This window comes from Spinacia oleracea, chromosome 3 (genome assembly GCF_020520425.1).
Source record: "Spinacia oleracea cultivar Varoflay chromosome 3, BTI_SOV_V1, whole genome shotgun sequence".
Taxonomy (NCBI): Eukaryota; Viridiplantae; Streptophyta; class Magnoliopsida; order Caryophyllales; family Amaranthaceae; genus Spinacia; species Spinacia oleracea.
Genome location: NC_079489.1, coordinates 5,683,445 through 5,700,729, shown reverse-complemented (window position 1 = coordinate 5,700,729; position 17,285 = coordinate 5,683,445). Strand labels below are relative to the sequence as shown.

At 33.2% G+C, this 17,285-nt stretch overlaps 1 protein-coding gene and 1 long non-coding RNA gene across 2 annotated transcripts; both read right to left on the bottom strand.

Annotated features, from left to right (window-relative positions):
• Positions 1–761: 761 nt before the first annotated feature.
• Positions 762–1,896, bottom strand: LOC110794263 (uncharacterized). Its single transcript, XR_002534974.2, has 2 exons — positions 1,305–1,896; positions 762–979 (listed from the first exon to the last, which is right to left on the bottom strand). It is a non-coding gene; the product is annotated as an uncharacterized lncRNA (long non-coding RNA).
• A 10,459-nt stretch (positions 1,897–12,355) lies between these two features.
• LOC110783115 (calcineurin B-like protein 4) lies at positions 12,356–17,285 on the bottom strand. Its single transcript, XM_021987414.2, has 9 exons — positions 16,938–17,285; positions 14,458–14,619; positions 14,237–14,319; positions 14,073–14,132; positions 13,873–13,981; positions 13,722–13,774; positions 13,530–13,610; positions 13,020–13,132; positions 12,356–12,906 (listed from the first exon to the last, which is right to left on the bottom strand). The coding sequence occupies exons 2-9, from the start codon at positions 14,534–14,536 to the stop codon at positions 12,834–12,836; spliced, it is 651 nt and encodes a 216-aa protein (XP_021843106.1). The 5' UTR covers positions 14,537–14,619; positions 16,938–17,285; the 3' UTR covers positions 12,356–12,833.

Genomic DNA, 17,285 nt, shown 5'->3' with positions numbered 1-17,285 from the left:
ATTTAGTTGTACATAATTCTTTATAAGTTGAACATGAGACTTAAGAAACTGAACATCACACAAAATTATTGAACATATATTAATTTTATAAGTTAAATTTAGTTGAACATGATTTTATATAAGTTGAACATAAGACTTTAGAAACTGAACATCACACAAAGGTATTGAACATATATTAGTTTTATAAGTTAAATTTAGTTGAACATGGTTTTGTGTAAGTTGAACATAAGACTTGAGAAACCGATCATCACAGAAAAGTATTGAACATACACTACTACAAAAATAGGAATATAGAGCTGTTAAAATAGACTTTATAAAGCGCCTTAGAGGCGCTCTCCAACTCAACGCTTTATAAAGTTTATAAAACGGTTGGAAGAGGCGCTTTATATTCTGATCATATATGACGTTGGTTTGAGAAAGGCGCTCTATATACCCTTCTAAAAATCAATTCATTGAGAAGGAATATAGAGCGCTTGCCGTAGGTAACAGTTAAATAAGCATTGAACTACGTAATTGTTGTTGTAGATAGGCGCTTTGTATGCTACCCCGTTTCAATCAGTATACAAAGCGCCTGTTATAGACAACCATTCTCATTTCCTGCTCTTTTTAAAAAAATAATATTAAAAAATTATAATAATTCCCTTGCGGGAAAAAAAAATCTCCATTATTTTGCAAAATTATTACGCCAATCCCCATTTTGACCATTTGTTTATTGAAATAATGTTGTAAGAATTATAAAATTGTCAAAATAATATCCAAAGTAAGGTAACAACAAACATATCATTATATTCCAATTGCATCCAACTATAACTTTGTTTACAAAAAAAATGAACTACAAGATCTTACAATTAGCAACTACATATAACATCAAAACTCAATTACATGATGAAAACCCCCCAAAAAAAAAAGACGATCGAGCACTTCTCTCTTATCTCAAATCCAAGTCTTGAATCTTCAGCTCTTTATCACTTCTGCAGTTCTGCACCAAAACAAACAAAATAATTAGAAAAAAAAGTTATAAAAGGAACCAAAGTGTTAGAAAATCTATGCGACCAATTTTTTTTGAAGCAAGGAACTAATCGATTATATACGCATCTTCTCATTTCTTTAATGGGCTTGCTATAACAACATTCAAAAAAAAGATAAAATATAATAGAAACTTGGGATTTATATACTAGGAACCGAAAAATTAAACTAGATATATACTTTATATTTTAAAGCAAAAATTAAAATGTAGATCTAATTAAAAAAAAGGCATAATACAAGTTAAAAAATTGGTTGGAAGAGGTGGAGAAAACAAGAACCTGATTATTTGACAGAGAAAACAAGGCCTCGATCATCCGGCTATGGGGAATCTAAGATGAATTAGATGGAGCTTTATAAAATAGACAAACCGAATTGAAAAACAAAATCTTGTTCAGTATAAACACATAACCATCCGAATCATGAATATGCTATGTATTTACCAAGATTCAAACTAATTGATTCAGATCTTCAATCAATTAAACATAAGACTCCATAGAAAATTAATACAGGTAAATACACAACATACACCCGTAAATTTCAAATACAAAATTGAAGTAGAAAGATGAGAGAGGGAGAATTAGAGAAGACAAAAATGAATAATTAGAGGAGGTGTGAAGGAGGCGGTTAAAGAGAAAGGGGTTAGATTAGGTTTTTAAAGGGTGAAATTGATGAAAGTAGAGAGAATTGAGGGTTAGGTCTATGAATCCGATTTGTGGAAGTCGTTGAGTAGTGAGTATATAAAACGCTTGGGTCTCCAACTAGATTTCTATCCCTTTTCTAAAATATTTTTTAAAAAAAATTAAATTTGATATTAAGAATATAAAACAGTGGGGTATGGCAACCGTATTTCCCCTTATTACTTATATGACAGTGTTGTGAGATAAGCGTTTTATATCCCTCAACAAAACAGCTAAGACACTCCACCGCTCTCTATTCAGCGCTACGTATTCTCATATTTGTAGTAGTGATATATTAGTTTAATAAGTTAAATTTAGTTGAACGTGATTTTGTTTAAGTTGAACATAAGACTTGAGAAACTGAATATCGCACAAAAGTATTGAACATATTATAGTTTTATAAGTTGAACGTGATTCTTTATAGGTTGAACAAGAGAGTTGAAAAACTGAACATCACTCAAAATCAAGACTAACAAAGTAGCAAATTAATCATTTCTAAAAGAAGAAAGTATTTTTTCAGCGATATTATCAGCGTAAATAGATGAAGCTAATACTAATTACTATGATTAATGAAATTAATACATATCACAACCAAAAGTTAAGCAATGCAACTTGAGTTAACATTTCACAATTACACAAATTACATAATACGATAGATGTTTTTGGTGCCAAACATAATTGATAGATAATCACATCATATATTGTTCAAAAGATAAAAATAATTAACATCACACAAAAGTGTTAAATTTAGTTGAACATGATTTTGTGTAAATTGAACATGATTCTTTATAAGTTGAACACGAGAGTTGAGAAACTGAACATCACACAAAAGTATTGAACATATTTTGCCTAAAATTGAACAAGATTCTTTATAAGTTGAACACGAGAGTTGAAAAACTGAACATCACACAAAAATGTTATTAGTTGTGAACATCACTTTTATAAGTTGAAATTAGTTGAACATGATTCTTTATAAGTTGAACACGAGAGTTGAGAAACTGAACATCACACAAAAATATTGAACATATATTAATTTTACAATTTAAATTTATTTGAACATGATTTTGTGTAAAATTGAACATAATTCTTTATAAGTTGAACAAGAGAGTTGAAAAACTAAACATCGCACAAAAATCTTACTATTTGTGAACTATCATACATAACAACAATCCTAACCACAATACCACCAACAACAACAATATCAAAATTAACAAATGTTGTTCATTCTAATCACACTTATAATTCTTTATCAAATAATCTGTCACCAAATCATAATCAATAATGAATAAATTGCAATTTCTCTATCAAATTAAAATTCATAAAATTGACACTTAAATCATAAAACTATTTGCAATTTGACTTTATTAATTGACGAAATAAGTGAACTATTCGCACACAAAATTGAATACATGAACATGAAAATTCTCAATCAAATTCACACAAAATCTAGGGTTAACAACTAATTACTTTCAAAAAAATTCGTCTGAAATTAGTAAATTCAAATTTAGTAAGTTATACAAACGAAGGAGATAGAACTTACCAGATTAAGAGAAGGAAGGATTCACGGTTCTTAGTTGAGCATGAGTCAGACAATGCCGAGAGAGACTTCGATGTCGGCGGTGAAAGAGAAACTTCCAGAGAGCGGAGCATCGATGTTCGGCGGTGGAGAATGTCGACCGCCATGGCACAAGATCAGAGAGGCAACGTCGCATGGGAGGAGAAGGCTTCAGCGACAATATCTATGGTGCAGTGTCGCGTGGATCTAACACGATTGAGTAGCTGCGCGCGGTTGAGGAAGTGGCGGTTGTTAGATCAAAGGGAGGCGGCGGTGAAAGGCGGAGGGAAGGAGGTCAGATTGTTTGGGAGGAGAGAGAAAGAGTGACTTCAATGGAGGAAAGAGAGTTTGAGGTTTTGATGAGAGAGAAAATGGTGAGAGGTTTTGATGAGAGAGAAAATGGTGAGAGGTTAGAGGAGAGAGAAGAATGGTGAGAGAATAGCTGCGTGTAATCCCCCGTAATTTTATACATTTTATTCATATATTTTAACGAATATTTAATATATATTTAAACATAAATTACGGATTTTAGAAACGAATATGTAATTGAAATGTAATTATTTTATTTCATTTGGAATACTTTTAATGATTTACGAAATCAAAATGTATTTTTGAATTTTACGTTAAAACGAATTCGAATTTCGAAATCACGTTTGATTGAAATTACCGAGCAATCCTAACCATTTTGGATTCAATAACCAATCCTACTCCTAGCCCAATTGGGTAAAGCCCAAACCACTAAAACCCAAAACAAATACTCCCTCCCCTTTGTTATTCACGTGAACCCCAAAAAGAAACCAAAGAAAAAAAAAAGAAAACCCTCCCCTTCTCTCTACTCTTCACGTGAAAACCAAAAGAAAGGAAACCAAAACCCTCTTTCACTATTCACGTACATTGCAAACCTTCAAGAACTCTCTCTCCTTCCTTCACGACGTCGCACTTCCTCTGCCGCCGACCCACTGCCGCCGCCGGACCGCCGGTAGTCTCTCCTCCTTCCTCTTCTTCTTTCTTTTTCTTTTCTGTTATTTTTGTACTCGTTCCCCTTCCCTCTCGTGGCTGATTTTCTGATTCGCGCAGCCACCGCAAAGCACCACCGTGTGCCGCCGTGCTCAGCCCTGCCGCAAGCCACCTCTGTCCGCCAGCCGTTGCTCTCTCTCTCCTCCTTCTTGAATTGGTTACTTTCTTAAACCCTAAGTAACTAATTATTTTAAATTAAAGTTTGTTAATTTAGATTATGTTCTTAAATTAAATTTATAATTTTTATGGTAAATATGATTTTCAGATTTGATGTTGAGATTAAAAACGAATTAATTTTCAGTTTTGATTAATTAAAATTAAGATTAGGGCTTAATCATAATTTATTAACTTGAATTATGTTTTCTTGAATTAAAGTTATGGGTTTTGTGATTTAAATTATAAATTTGAGATTATATGAATTTTATAATAAAGTTATTAATTTTCAGATTATCTAATTACATTGAAATATTGGTTTTTGATTGTTTAAAGTATGAAATTCAAAGTTTTTATGATTATTAATCATGATAGGTTGAGTATGGATCATTGAATTGGTTGTGTTAAGATACTAGGAACGTAGATTGACCATGGTGAAGCTTTTAAATGAATTTATATTGCTGAAAATTTAAAGTACGATGTTTGCAAAAGTTTTCAACGAATTTCAATCACTAGTTCAATAATTATGATGCTAGGAAATCAAATGTTTAAGTTTTGATATTGGGGAAGGCTCTAAATATGTTTAGGATACATTTAGAATGCTTTATTATGGTTGCCAATGATTAGAGGTTGATTGGGATTACTTGTTGGTTGTTTTAGGCGGAGAATTCTCTTTAGGCGACTTTTGAAAGTGTTAAAGTGGCCTATCAGTTTGTTTACACAAGGTACGTACATACCTGTGTGCTTGGAATGTGTGCTAATTGTTGAAACCATGTTGAATTGTTGATAAACTTGGTTATGTTGATATTGTTGATGAACTTAGTCAGGTTGAAATTGCATGTTTAATACTGTTGGATGGACATATTAAACCTATTTTTAGTCAAACGTTCCTCGATATCGCAGGTCACCGAGGTTACGGAGTCGCGCCCGTACCTCGTCTTCCTTAGTGAAGACTTCTAGCTAGAAAACTCGGTCCATTTCCTATTTCAAATAAAATAATATTATTGTTATAAAAGTCTAGTCCAGTCTAGTCTAGTCTAGTTAAGTATGGTCGTCGGATTATCATGCTTTGTCTGCCCTTAATTATGTTTAATAGTATCATGTTAGGATTATTATTGTTTTAGTATGTAGTACTCAGCTTTGCTGATTACGTGCTTTGTTTGTGTGTGTTGATCATGGCTATGCCTTATTGATCCTGTGATGACCCATCTTTGGTGAGCAGTCTCTAAGGATCAATAAGCGTTGCCCAGCTACAGGTTGAAGATGATGCATCATTGGGATCGGGATTGGAGAGTTTGTAGTTCATTTGATTTTCTAAGTTGGATTTGGTTTGTTTAAGTGGACTTTAAAACTTATTGAATTAGTAACATTAACTTTGTTATTCGTTGATTGGTTTTTGGGATTTATTCTGAAAATGATTATTTATAAACCTACAGTTAGTTTTATGTTTTCCGCTGCAAAATTCTGAATAAGCCGTTACGTTTTCACACGGGCGATAATGCCTTGATAATTCTCTACGTTTTATATTTAAAAGTTATTTTAGAAAAGAGAGAATTGTCGGGGTGTTACACTGCGTGCTTTTGTTATCGATGAAACGCAACCATTTAATCGCGTATGCATGTACAGATAGGTGCATAGCTATCTATATATTAATAATTACATGATTCTCATCTTTTGGTCAGGCCCGGCCTTAGGGGGTAGGCAAAGGCTGCGACCGTCTAGGGCCCAAGGCGAAAAGGGGCCCAAAATAATAGTCGGTCCAGTAAATTAGTACTAGTAATAAACAACACATTAAATATACATGTTATTTTTTTGGCTCATTAGTAGAAATTAGGTGCTAATGATATTGAGACAACACATTAAATATACAGGTTACATTCTACTTTAGTATGTGCATAATCATAATGTTTATGATTGAGGATGTAAATCCCCCCTCCATTTGTCATCCCCTTTTGGATTCATCAAATCGGGAGCTTATTTAGTAGGTTATCCCATCCTTATCCTGTTTCAACGGAATAGTTTTATTCAATTCAGGCATCAAATATCCTTGTTCTAGGATATTCATCAATGTCCTTAATTGTTGAAAAGATCCTGAGATATTGATATGTAATGTATCATAGGAATAAATGTTTTCTTTACTAGAATTTGTTTTGTTTTTAATGCAAATTGATTACCACAATTGTATATAGAATGAGATATTTTTTTGGTGTACCACCCGGTTCACCCTTAGGGCTATTCCGGATTCGGGGCGAGTTCTGAGTGGATAGGTTCCAATCCCCTCCCAATTGTTGTTGCGGGGGATCGAACACGGGTCCTCCCTACCAAGTTCAGCCTCAATCACCACTGAACCAACAGTCAATTGATATATAGAATGAGATATTTGAAAAGTAATTTTATTGATAAAATATGGTCATTACTCATATCCTTACAATAATTGAGTAAATTATCTTAGGAAATTTTTGTGTTATTCTCAATAAATTCAAATAATTTGATAACTTTATGAAAACATGTTATTGACTTATTGGTGCAATGGACAAATACAATTTTATTGTTTGAGGTAAAATGAAAAGATACAGACTTGTTGTGCTTATAGTTGGCCGAATCAAACCCCTCAAATTACCATCATGCCCCACAATTTGGAGTTTAAAAAGTGGATAAAATAAAATCACCAATGTAATAATATTTTTTTTATCAGGAAAGAAAATTACGCGTACTTATCTTAAAAAAAAGTGAGAGCACGATAGGGTGCACCTAATAATTTCACACGATGATAGATCCGCTGCGAGTTAGCGTCACAAAACCTCTTTCCAATTATTCCAAACCTAAAATAAAATAATTAGAAAAAATATTTTATTTTAGAAAATCCCAACTTTTTTTTAAGCGCAACTTTTTTGAAACCGACCTAATTAAATCAAGCACAATTGTAACTCGGTAAGAAATAACAGAAACTTTTGTGTGAGACCGCCTCACAGGAAAGACCGCCTTGTTGGCAGTCTTGCTGGCAGCCATGTTGGCGCATGTGCTGACGTCATGCTGATGTCAGCATGTAATTTTTTTTTTTTAAAAAAAAAAATTCAAAAAATTTTGAAATTTTTTTTTTTTTCGATTTTTTTTTTTTCGATTTTTTTTCCAGGTTTAACTAATTGGACTTCAGGCTTAACTAATTGGACTTCAAGCTTAACTAATTGGATTTCAGGTTTAACTAATTTGATTTCAAGCTTAAATTATTATTTTTTTATTCGAATTCTTTAAAAAAAAAATTGAAAAATATTTTTTTCGATTTTTTTTTTTTCCAGGCTTAACTAATTGGATTTCCAGGCTTAACTAATTGGACTTCAGGCTTAACTAATTGGACTTTAAGCTTAACTAATTGGACTTCAGGCTTAAATTTTATTTTATTTTTTCGAAATTAAAATTTTTAAATTTTTTGGGTACTAACTAAACTAGTGTAAAACATAACTAAAAGAAATAAAATCATAACAAATTGAATAACAAAATAGTTAAGGAATAAAAACAAATAGTTAAACTTATGAGTCGAATAGTTATTAATTTAAAACAAACTTATTATTAACTAAAACTCATAAAATATTAACTAATTAGTTGCAATGCTTAACTAATTGATTTCATTGCTTAACTAATTGGTTTCAGTGCTTAACTAATTGGTTTTGTTGTATAACTAATTAGTTTCATTGCTTAACTAATTGAATCTCAAACTTAACTAATTAGTTCCAGTGGTTAACTTAATTAAATCCAGTGTATAACTAATTGCTTCCAGTGCTTCACTAATTGGTTTCAGTGCTTCACTAATTGGTTTCAATGCTTCACTAATTGCTAGCATGGTTTAACTAATATGTTACATTGCTTAACTAATTTATTACATTGCTTAACTAATTGATTCCGAAACTTAACTTAATAGTTTAATTTTTTAATTAATTAATTCAATTGCTTAACTAATTAGTTTCCATGCTTAAAATTTTATATCTTAACTAAAACTCTAAAATTCGTTATCTAAAACTCAAAATTACATAACTAAAACTCAAAAAATCTGAACTAAAACCAAGAAAATCGTAACTTAAACTCGTGAAACTCAAAAAATCGTAAGTAAAGCCCTGAATTGAAACTAAAATATACGTAACTAAAACTCAAAAAACTTTCACTAAAACCAAGAAAATCGTAACTAAAACTGATAAATTCATAACTAAAACATAGAAAATCAGAAATTTTAAATTAAACTTGAAAATTCGTAACTACAATTAGAAAATATTAACTAAATTTCAGAAAATCTTAACTAAAACTCAGAAATTTAATCTTAACTAAAAGATGATAATTCTTAACTAAAATGAAATAATTCTTAACTAAAACAACAATATTCGTAACTAAAACAAAATCAATTATAACTAAAAGAAGCATTCGAATCGAAATTAACTAAACCATCAACATTCTTAACTAAACCATCAACATTCTTAACTAAAAGAACCATATTCTTAACTGAAACAAAAGACCTAAAACTAAAGCAGTTTTTGGTTAATGAGCTATTTTATGTCTCCCCCGCTGTCGGAAATTAATATTCAGGTTGATAGTGTAATTTGAACTAGTAGTGTGACGACTAAGCCCGGACGAAGTTTTTTATTATGAAATAACTGCTTTCATTACTTGCAATTTAATGGGTTGGAATGCTTTTTAATTAATAGCTGGCTTTATTTAGATTTTACTTTCAAAGCTTTGTTTCTCCATTCTTTACTTGGAACAATGAGCTCGTGTGAAAGTGTATATTTGCTATGGATGTACAAGGTTGTGGTTCGTTAGTATGTGTTTTCCTTTGTGGAAGTTCTATTGTGAAGAAACGATCAATATTTTAGCCCCATGACCCCATGTGAATTGGAAGTCCTGGATATGGGTTTCGCTTTGTAAAGTAGACAAGATCGATGAGTCTGGGTATTGCAGTGGTCCTTAGGGTGCCTTGAGTTATTATGTCTGGATGATGATCTTTGATGTGATTGCGTCTAAGATATTTTAGTAATTCCGCAGTTAGGGACTGTTTCGGTTGGCAAGTAGTTTGGGTGGTCTGCAATGACTGCAGAGCTGATGTTGGTTTGATGATGGTTTGTGGTGGTGTTTGAGGCTGCTTCTGGGTTTCGGCTGGCAAAGAGTTTGGGAGGTCTGCAGTAGTGTTTGTGACTGCTGCTGAGTTCTGTTGGTGGTTTGCGGTGGTGTTTGAGGCTGCTGCTGAGTCTGTCGGATGGAAGTCAAGTGGTCAGCCTAGGTGCAGGAAGTAGGACATGGTGTGTTTCTGGTGGTCTGCAGTGATTTTGAAAAGAGGGCTCATAACTGCAGTTTGCCTTGTCTGGAGTAGCTGCATTGGTAGTGCTGCCCTGTTGCTGTGGCTGCATGGCTGTTGGCTAGGCCAATGCTGCTTTGTTGGTGTGGTGGTACAGCTTCAGGTTTGGTTGCAGTTAGTTCATGTGCAGTGGTGCGATATCAGAAGTCTTGCTGCTGTAGTGCGGCTGTGTTTTTCGCTATTCCTGTTGTTGCCATTCCTGGTTAAAGTTGTCCAGGGTTGGCTTTTGCCCTTTGTTTTGAGGGTCTTCTTTTTTTGGGACCGTGTGTTTGCTCGGTTTTTTTTTGGTAGGTTGTTAGGGTTGTTTGTTGTTGGTTTATGTGTGTTTTTCACCACCCTTCTAAATACTTTTGGTTTCGTTTTGTTACTCTGTAATATAGTGCATATTTAAAATAAAAAATAAAAATAAAAAGCTTTTTAAGGTGGGTTCACAAATCAGGTTGATCATAATGTTGTTGTGATGTTAATATTGACTTTTCTATTATTTCATAGGGGATGTTATTTTTCACCTAATTTTGTAATTTTGCTATTGGTTATGATTAGGAAGGAGAAATTCCGCACATATTGATTTAATTATTGCGATGTATTTTGTAGTCTAATTGTTGAGGGCTGTTAATTCAGGGGTGGAAGTCTGTGTTTAGAATAGATTATCAACATATTCTCATGGATGCCTTTTTCGTATTTGATTTTGCAGATGAGAGTATAAGAAGATGAAGCCAGAAATTCATCTCGGGAACAAAGTTTTTAAAAGAACATTGGGAAATACAGTTGCTTGTTACTCAAAATGCCAAACAATAATCAAGCACATGAATGTAGGCAACAATAATCAAAATGCCAAAATATAGGAGTAGAGAGTACCTGTTGGCTGTTGGGCATTAACTACATGATTCCAATCATTAACTTGCAATGACAATGATCCGTTGTGACTTGTGAGTGGCTGGCTGTTGAACTCAAACTCAGAGGCAGGACTTCTTCTGAAACAATTTGACTATATCAGTGATCTGTGAGGGTGTTTCGTTAATAGTAATGAATTATGGATGTTTCTTAATTTGCAGTTATTACTGTAATAGGCATGTCAAATATATATATATATATATATATATATATATATATATATATATATATATATATATATACACACACTTTGTCCTACAATATAGTTTATGTAAATTTGTCTGATGTTCTTCTCCCTCGATCGATCTTATTCCAGCAGTGGATCTTTGCTGGTGCAGTGTAGGATGATTCAGAAAAGGGTGAGCAAATCATTAATTTAAGCTTCTTAATTGATCCCATTAATTAATTGTATAATTCAACTTTCTATACAATTTGTTAGTTCTGGTTATTGTTCTGTGCTAACTCATCTACCTCAGTGTTGTAGCTACTAGCTCAACACCTTGATTGGATGCTGCAATGATGCCAGAGATGATTCAAGTTTCAAACCATCTTTAATTAAGCAGTCCCGTTATAATTAATAACAGTTAATTAAGCTTCATTCTTAATTAATCCACTGTTAATTCAACTTTTCTCTACAGTTTTGGTTATTTTTCTGTGTTAAGTCGTCTAGCTCAGTGTTATAGTATCTAGCTAACTGCATGACTAAGCCTATATATTAAGATCTGTACATTTCTTTTTGTTGTCAGTTAATTTCTAGTTGATGAAACAATCCATCACATTCCACCCACTTCTATAAGTTGAGATTGTTCAAGGATAATATTAATAGGCATGTCAATGAGGGTGTTATGTTAATCGTAATGAACTTATCTTAATTTGCAGTTATAAAGTGTAATAGGCATGTCAATGCTTGTCGTAGTTTGGTCCTACATAGTTGATATGAAATTGTCTGTGTTGTTCTGCCTCGATCTCGTTCCAGCAGTGGAGCTGTTTTGTCACAGGATCTTTGCTGGTGCAGTGTAGATTTATTTAAATTGTTTTCTTATAAAAGTCCAGTATAGATGATCTTCATGAAAAATCCTAACTCGAATAGTTCAGAGAAACTTTAACATGATTAATTCAATTGGTTTTTAGATGTTTTTCCTCTGTCTCTTTTTGCTGTTACTGTCATTGAAATGTTTTTTCCTGCAACCTGATTTTTCTGTTTACCAGGCTGAAACGCAATGACAGATTGACAGTAACTATTGATTGGTTTTCCTCAACTTGTACTGATGTTTAAGTATTTCACTAATTGACGGTTCATGATCGTATACTAATGATGTTTTGTCCTAACGGTAAAGACTAAGGGCGACAGATTACATGTTCGAATCCCATCTCCATTTGTAAGCTCTCGTGGCTCATTCGGATAAAAGAAACCGAATTGTCAAGAATTTCTGAATTTATACCATCCACATGTTGCATCAAAAGTATCACAATGAGTACCAAAGGGCCTTTCACTACTAGTAGGCTTCAACAGGCCCTATGTGTTGGCCCAACTTTTTAAATTTCGTTGCACTAAAAAGAAAATTTCGTTTTCTTCAATGTTAAACAGTACTCCTAACTTCACTGAGGGTGTCATTTTTATTGTAGATGTTGTATAACTTTTCATCGATGATATACTCGATGTCAAAAATTCTAATGTATCGTAGTCAACGACTATGCTCGAAGCTTCGTACTCGATATACTCGATTTATGAAAGATCAAAATGAAAGAAAATAGTTACTGGCAGAGTGGCAGTACAGATTTTCATGCAGGAAACTCAAGTTGCACAAAAACACACACTTTTCAGTTCCTGTTTTTCAAGTCTAATTCTATACATAACTAACACTTAATATACCTACCTCTAAAGTCACTCTCTAGTTCTACACCTAAACACTTCCAAGTTGATATCTTTTTCACTTTTCTTTTTCTTAGCACGCAGGCGATGAGACACTAGTGTCGCTGCATAATGAGGTCCACCCCAAAATACCATCCGATCTCGTCTGGTTCTTCATATTGTGAGACAGTTCAGCCTTGCCACGGCGCTGGAACGGTTCTCAAAATTCAGAGGAAATGCTGAAGGAAAGTTGAACTCCCAAGGTAATTCCTAAACTGGCAAAGAATGCCTTTTCATCAACAACCCTTAAATTGTACTCTTTCATGTCATTGCCACTTCTATGTCTTCAACTTCTGAGGTTAAAATGAAGCTCGGAAATGCTAATGTAATATCCCTGAAAAAAACCGATGTTTAAGATGAATCATTCTGCAAATACTAATGAACCTTGTTTGATGATACGGAAAAATCACAAAAAAAGGAAGAATTTCAGAGGTAAAAGTTACGTACTTTAAATATGGGAGTGTCATATTCTTTAGCAACGCGGGATACTTCTTCACTAATTCATCCCATTCTTCTTGGTCTATCTTCCCGTCACCTTTTAGATCTGCTTCAGTAAATGTCTGCACATACAGAACAACCAAAAATGTAAATGTGTGACACACACACACACAAAAAAAAAAGATGTCAATGTGCAAAGAAGAACCAATTAGAAGCAAAAGTACTTGGGGGTTGTTTGGTTGACAACTAAAAATGGGGGAAGTGAAAATTCATGGGAATTCATAGATATAGTAGTTGTTTGGTTGATATAAAAAAAGTAAAAATGGAAGAAGTTAGAATTCCTACAAAACATAGCCCTCGTTGGTCAATCAAAATTCATACGAATTTCTAATTCCCATGTTGTCAACCAAACAACTTAAGGAAACAAGGGAAGTAATTTCCCTTGAATTACATCTTTCTATGGGAAATAAATTTCCACGCCAACCAAACAAGCCCTTATAGGAAAAAACTTTGCTATACCTTATCCACAATTGCCTCAACAACATCATCCGCGAGGACCAATTCTGATTCATGTAAAAGAGCCACAACCATCTCCTTCAACTGCATTCAAGTGAATGACTGTCAGTTAACCACGCAGGGTAAAATCCAGGTAAATAAATGGCTAATGCTTGGAAATTCAAGTTCTAAGTGATGAAAGTTATGAGTACGCACCTCTTCTCGTTCAATAAACCCAGTTTGTCTCAGATCATACAGTTTGAAAGCAACTGCAGGCAAATATTATTTCCGTTAAATATAAATGTAGAGTGTCTGATGAAAATTGTTACACATGCTTAATTGCAGACATAATCAAAGAGGTACATACATTCAATCTTATGATGTACAGGTGCATTTGGGTGGAATACTCCCAGTGACCGAACAAATTCTCCAAAGTCGATAACACCATTGCGTTTCAAATCAAATAAGTCAAAGATCTGCAGAAAACCAAATACATAGACATTGTTCAGGTTAAACAAGAAAACCTTTCAATTTGGTGACAGGATCAAAAAGAAGCAGCCTACTCACCCTATCTGCAAAGAGATTCTGCTTTTTGCAGTTCCTGAAGAGTGCAAGTTGGAACTCTTCCTGTTCAATTAAAAGAAAATAATGATACGCCCGTCATTAGTTATGGATTAAGCAAGAAAATGAGACATTTCTAATCCACTTAGAAGGTTAATAAAAACGCTTACCCTGTGAATCAGGCCGTCATTAATTATGGAACTGCTTAATTTCTTGAATAGCTCATACAAGGCCTCCACTTCACTCTCTGTGACTGCAAATTAAACGTACAAACGTATTTCTAATTGGTAAGCGACTAAGCGTTACTATGAACAAAGAAATTATCACTGAAATATGAAAGGTAAATGGTACTGAAAAATATGCAAAATTTTGAAATATTACGAACACTCACATGGTGTTTCTGAGGCAAGGGTAATAGGATCCTCGTATCCAGGAGTACGCCCAACTTTCTTTGAGTGGCAACAGCCCATATATAAAAGCAAGGATAACTTTACTCACTAGCTGTTTCCTCTGCTTTTCAAGCTCAGCAACTTGTGTTAACCCGAAAATAAATCTGCAATATTATTAACAAGATGCTTAGAATTAGTTTTGTAAATGCAGTACTAATTTGAACGCTTTCAGCACATAGCAATGCTAAGTTGCTAACTATTGATAATAGAATCAATAATCAACCGAAAACATGACAGAATGATGCAATTATCCACCTAAACGAATGTCAATGTGCATCACCGCTTCAAAAACACAGGTTTTCTCCATGAAAATGTTTTTAGAAAATGCAGATTAGCAGTAAATATTAGTATAGTAAATGCATCGGCAGCAGTATAAAATTTCATAGAACTTCAGCATCATTCATGTCAAATAAGAGCATTGAAAGTTTGAAATTGTACAATATTCAGTTGGAAGGTATTCCAAAATCTGAGAGAAGAGCCTTAATCAATCAACACACAAATGGAAACTCACGCGTGCGCGCGCGCACACACACCACTAGGCTGCTTTCTTAGCACAACACAGTACACACCATTAAACCCAGCAACTTCATAGCAAGAACAGCAACAATTAACATTCCTAATATAGTAATATGTCTGCTAAATGTAAATAATGACAAACAGATACAACTATTACAGTCAACTTTTCCGTCTTGTCAACATTAGATCAACGCCTTTTATGTGGGGTATTGGATTATGGCTTACAGAAAGGCAAAGAAAAATCTAAAATTTACAGACAAAGTAGTCAAAATCCAAATCCGTCTGTGCAACTGTCTACAAAAAGATCCAGTGTAATGTAATGTTGTTATAGTTGTATCACTACCACTAGTTTTATAAAACACGGAAACGAATACGAGCATATATCAGTTCAATGAAGCACCAATGGATAAGCTGCAAGACGATAAATCGATTTTAACGGTTAGCAAAATTAGCTAATTTAATTCAACTCTTCAACAACTAGATGAGATTGAACTATGTTATAAAATCAGGCATGTTGTTTTCATGTTATTGAAAATTGCAATTGAAAGCGAAAGGCCAGCATAAGCAACATCGTCCTGAATCCCCTCAACACATAATTAATTGTAGCTTACATAATCGTTCACCAAACTCATTTCAGATGTTGCCAAAGTAAATGATCTCAATTTGGAAACAAATTGCAGATTTTAAATCGAATTAAATAGTCAAAGGGTTTGAAAAGATATAATTGATGACAACTAGAATGTTGTTTATTGCAACAAGTAATTATAAACTGATTAAACTATCAATGCTTAACTAAATTCTCGTGCTTTTTGGATTGAAAACACTAAATTAGACTAAAATGAAAAGCTAAAGCTCTTATCAGTTTGATAAATTTCCCAAAAAACAAAAAATAAGATAGAAAATAAATTAAAAGAAACGTTTGGTGTTGCGTGAATGAATGTGACACTAGGCGGCAAAAATTAAGCAAAACAATTGATCAAACAAACCGCCTCAAACAAGGAAGCAAACCCAGAAACAACAAGAAAATTTACCAGAAATTGAGTATTTTTGGAAAAAAAACACCCAGAACAACAAAATTAGAAGTAAATCAAGGGAACAAAAATTGATCAAATGGGTGATTTATTAGGGGGGGAAACCCAGAAAATCCCATTTGCATTTCTTTTTTAAGAAAAAAAATATTGTGAAAATTTCCATTAAAAGGCAGTAAAGCACAAAGATTTGAGCTTTACAGTAATTTCTTTTTGTTGTGGTTGCAATTTCAACAATTTATTTGGCAAAATTGTTTGAAATATAATTAGCAATTAATTGGATAATTATCATTAATCACCCAGTTAAAGAACCCAGATAAACCAAAATAAAAAGCAGTGAATCAAGGGAACAAAAATTGATCAAGGAAACAAGAACTGATCAAATGGGACATTAAACTAACCAGACAAAAAACCCATCTACATTTTTAAGAAAGAAAGTCAGAAAATGCATTAAAAAGCACAAAGATTTGATCTCTTCAGCAATTTCTTTAATTTTCTTTCCAATAGTTGGGTGCAAATTTCATCAATTTATTCTGGCAACACTGGTTTCAATCTTTTGATACTCCTTCAATTAGTGAAATTAGTAATTGATAGAATTATAGTACTACAGTAGTGGCACCAAAAGTTGATTGATCACCTTAAAGAACCCAGATAAACCCATCAACGTTTAGATTTCATACACTGTATTCCAATTTTTATTCGGAGAAAAAAGAATGCAACTTTAACTCTTACCATGCAAACAAATAAACCAGATTACACAAATAAATATGAAATCAACAAAATGTAGGCAAAGATTGAAGCTTTATAATTAGTCTTTCCGACAATGAGAATGCACAACATTTGAATTGAGCAATAACATTTGAATTGAAAGAACTAACCTGGGAATATGAAACTAAGGTTGTGTGCTCTTGTTGATAAAATGAAAAAATAGAATAAAATAAAAATAAAATGGTGGATTGTTGTTGTTGATGATCCTATCTTTATGTTCCGAGTTTTAAGGGAGATGATGTATTTTTGGGGAGAAGTTGTTATTTTGTTTGTTGTTGAAGATGAAGGAGAGTGAGTGTGTTAAAAGGAATATGGGGGGTTTTTGCAATTTGCAGAGTATTGCGTGATGGGTTTTATTTGTAGCTGTACGTCAGTAACTCAGTAATCTCTTTTCTAAATCCAAATCATGGTTTTCGGAGTTTCTTCCCCTTTTTATAGATAAAAACAAATGGACTTTG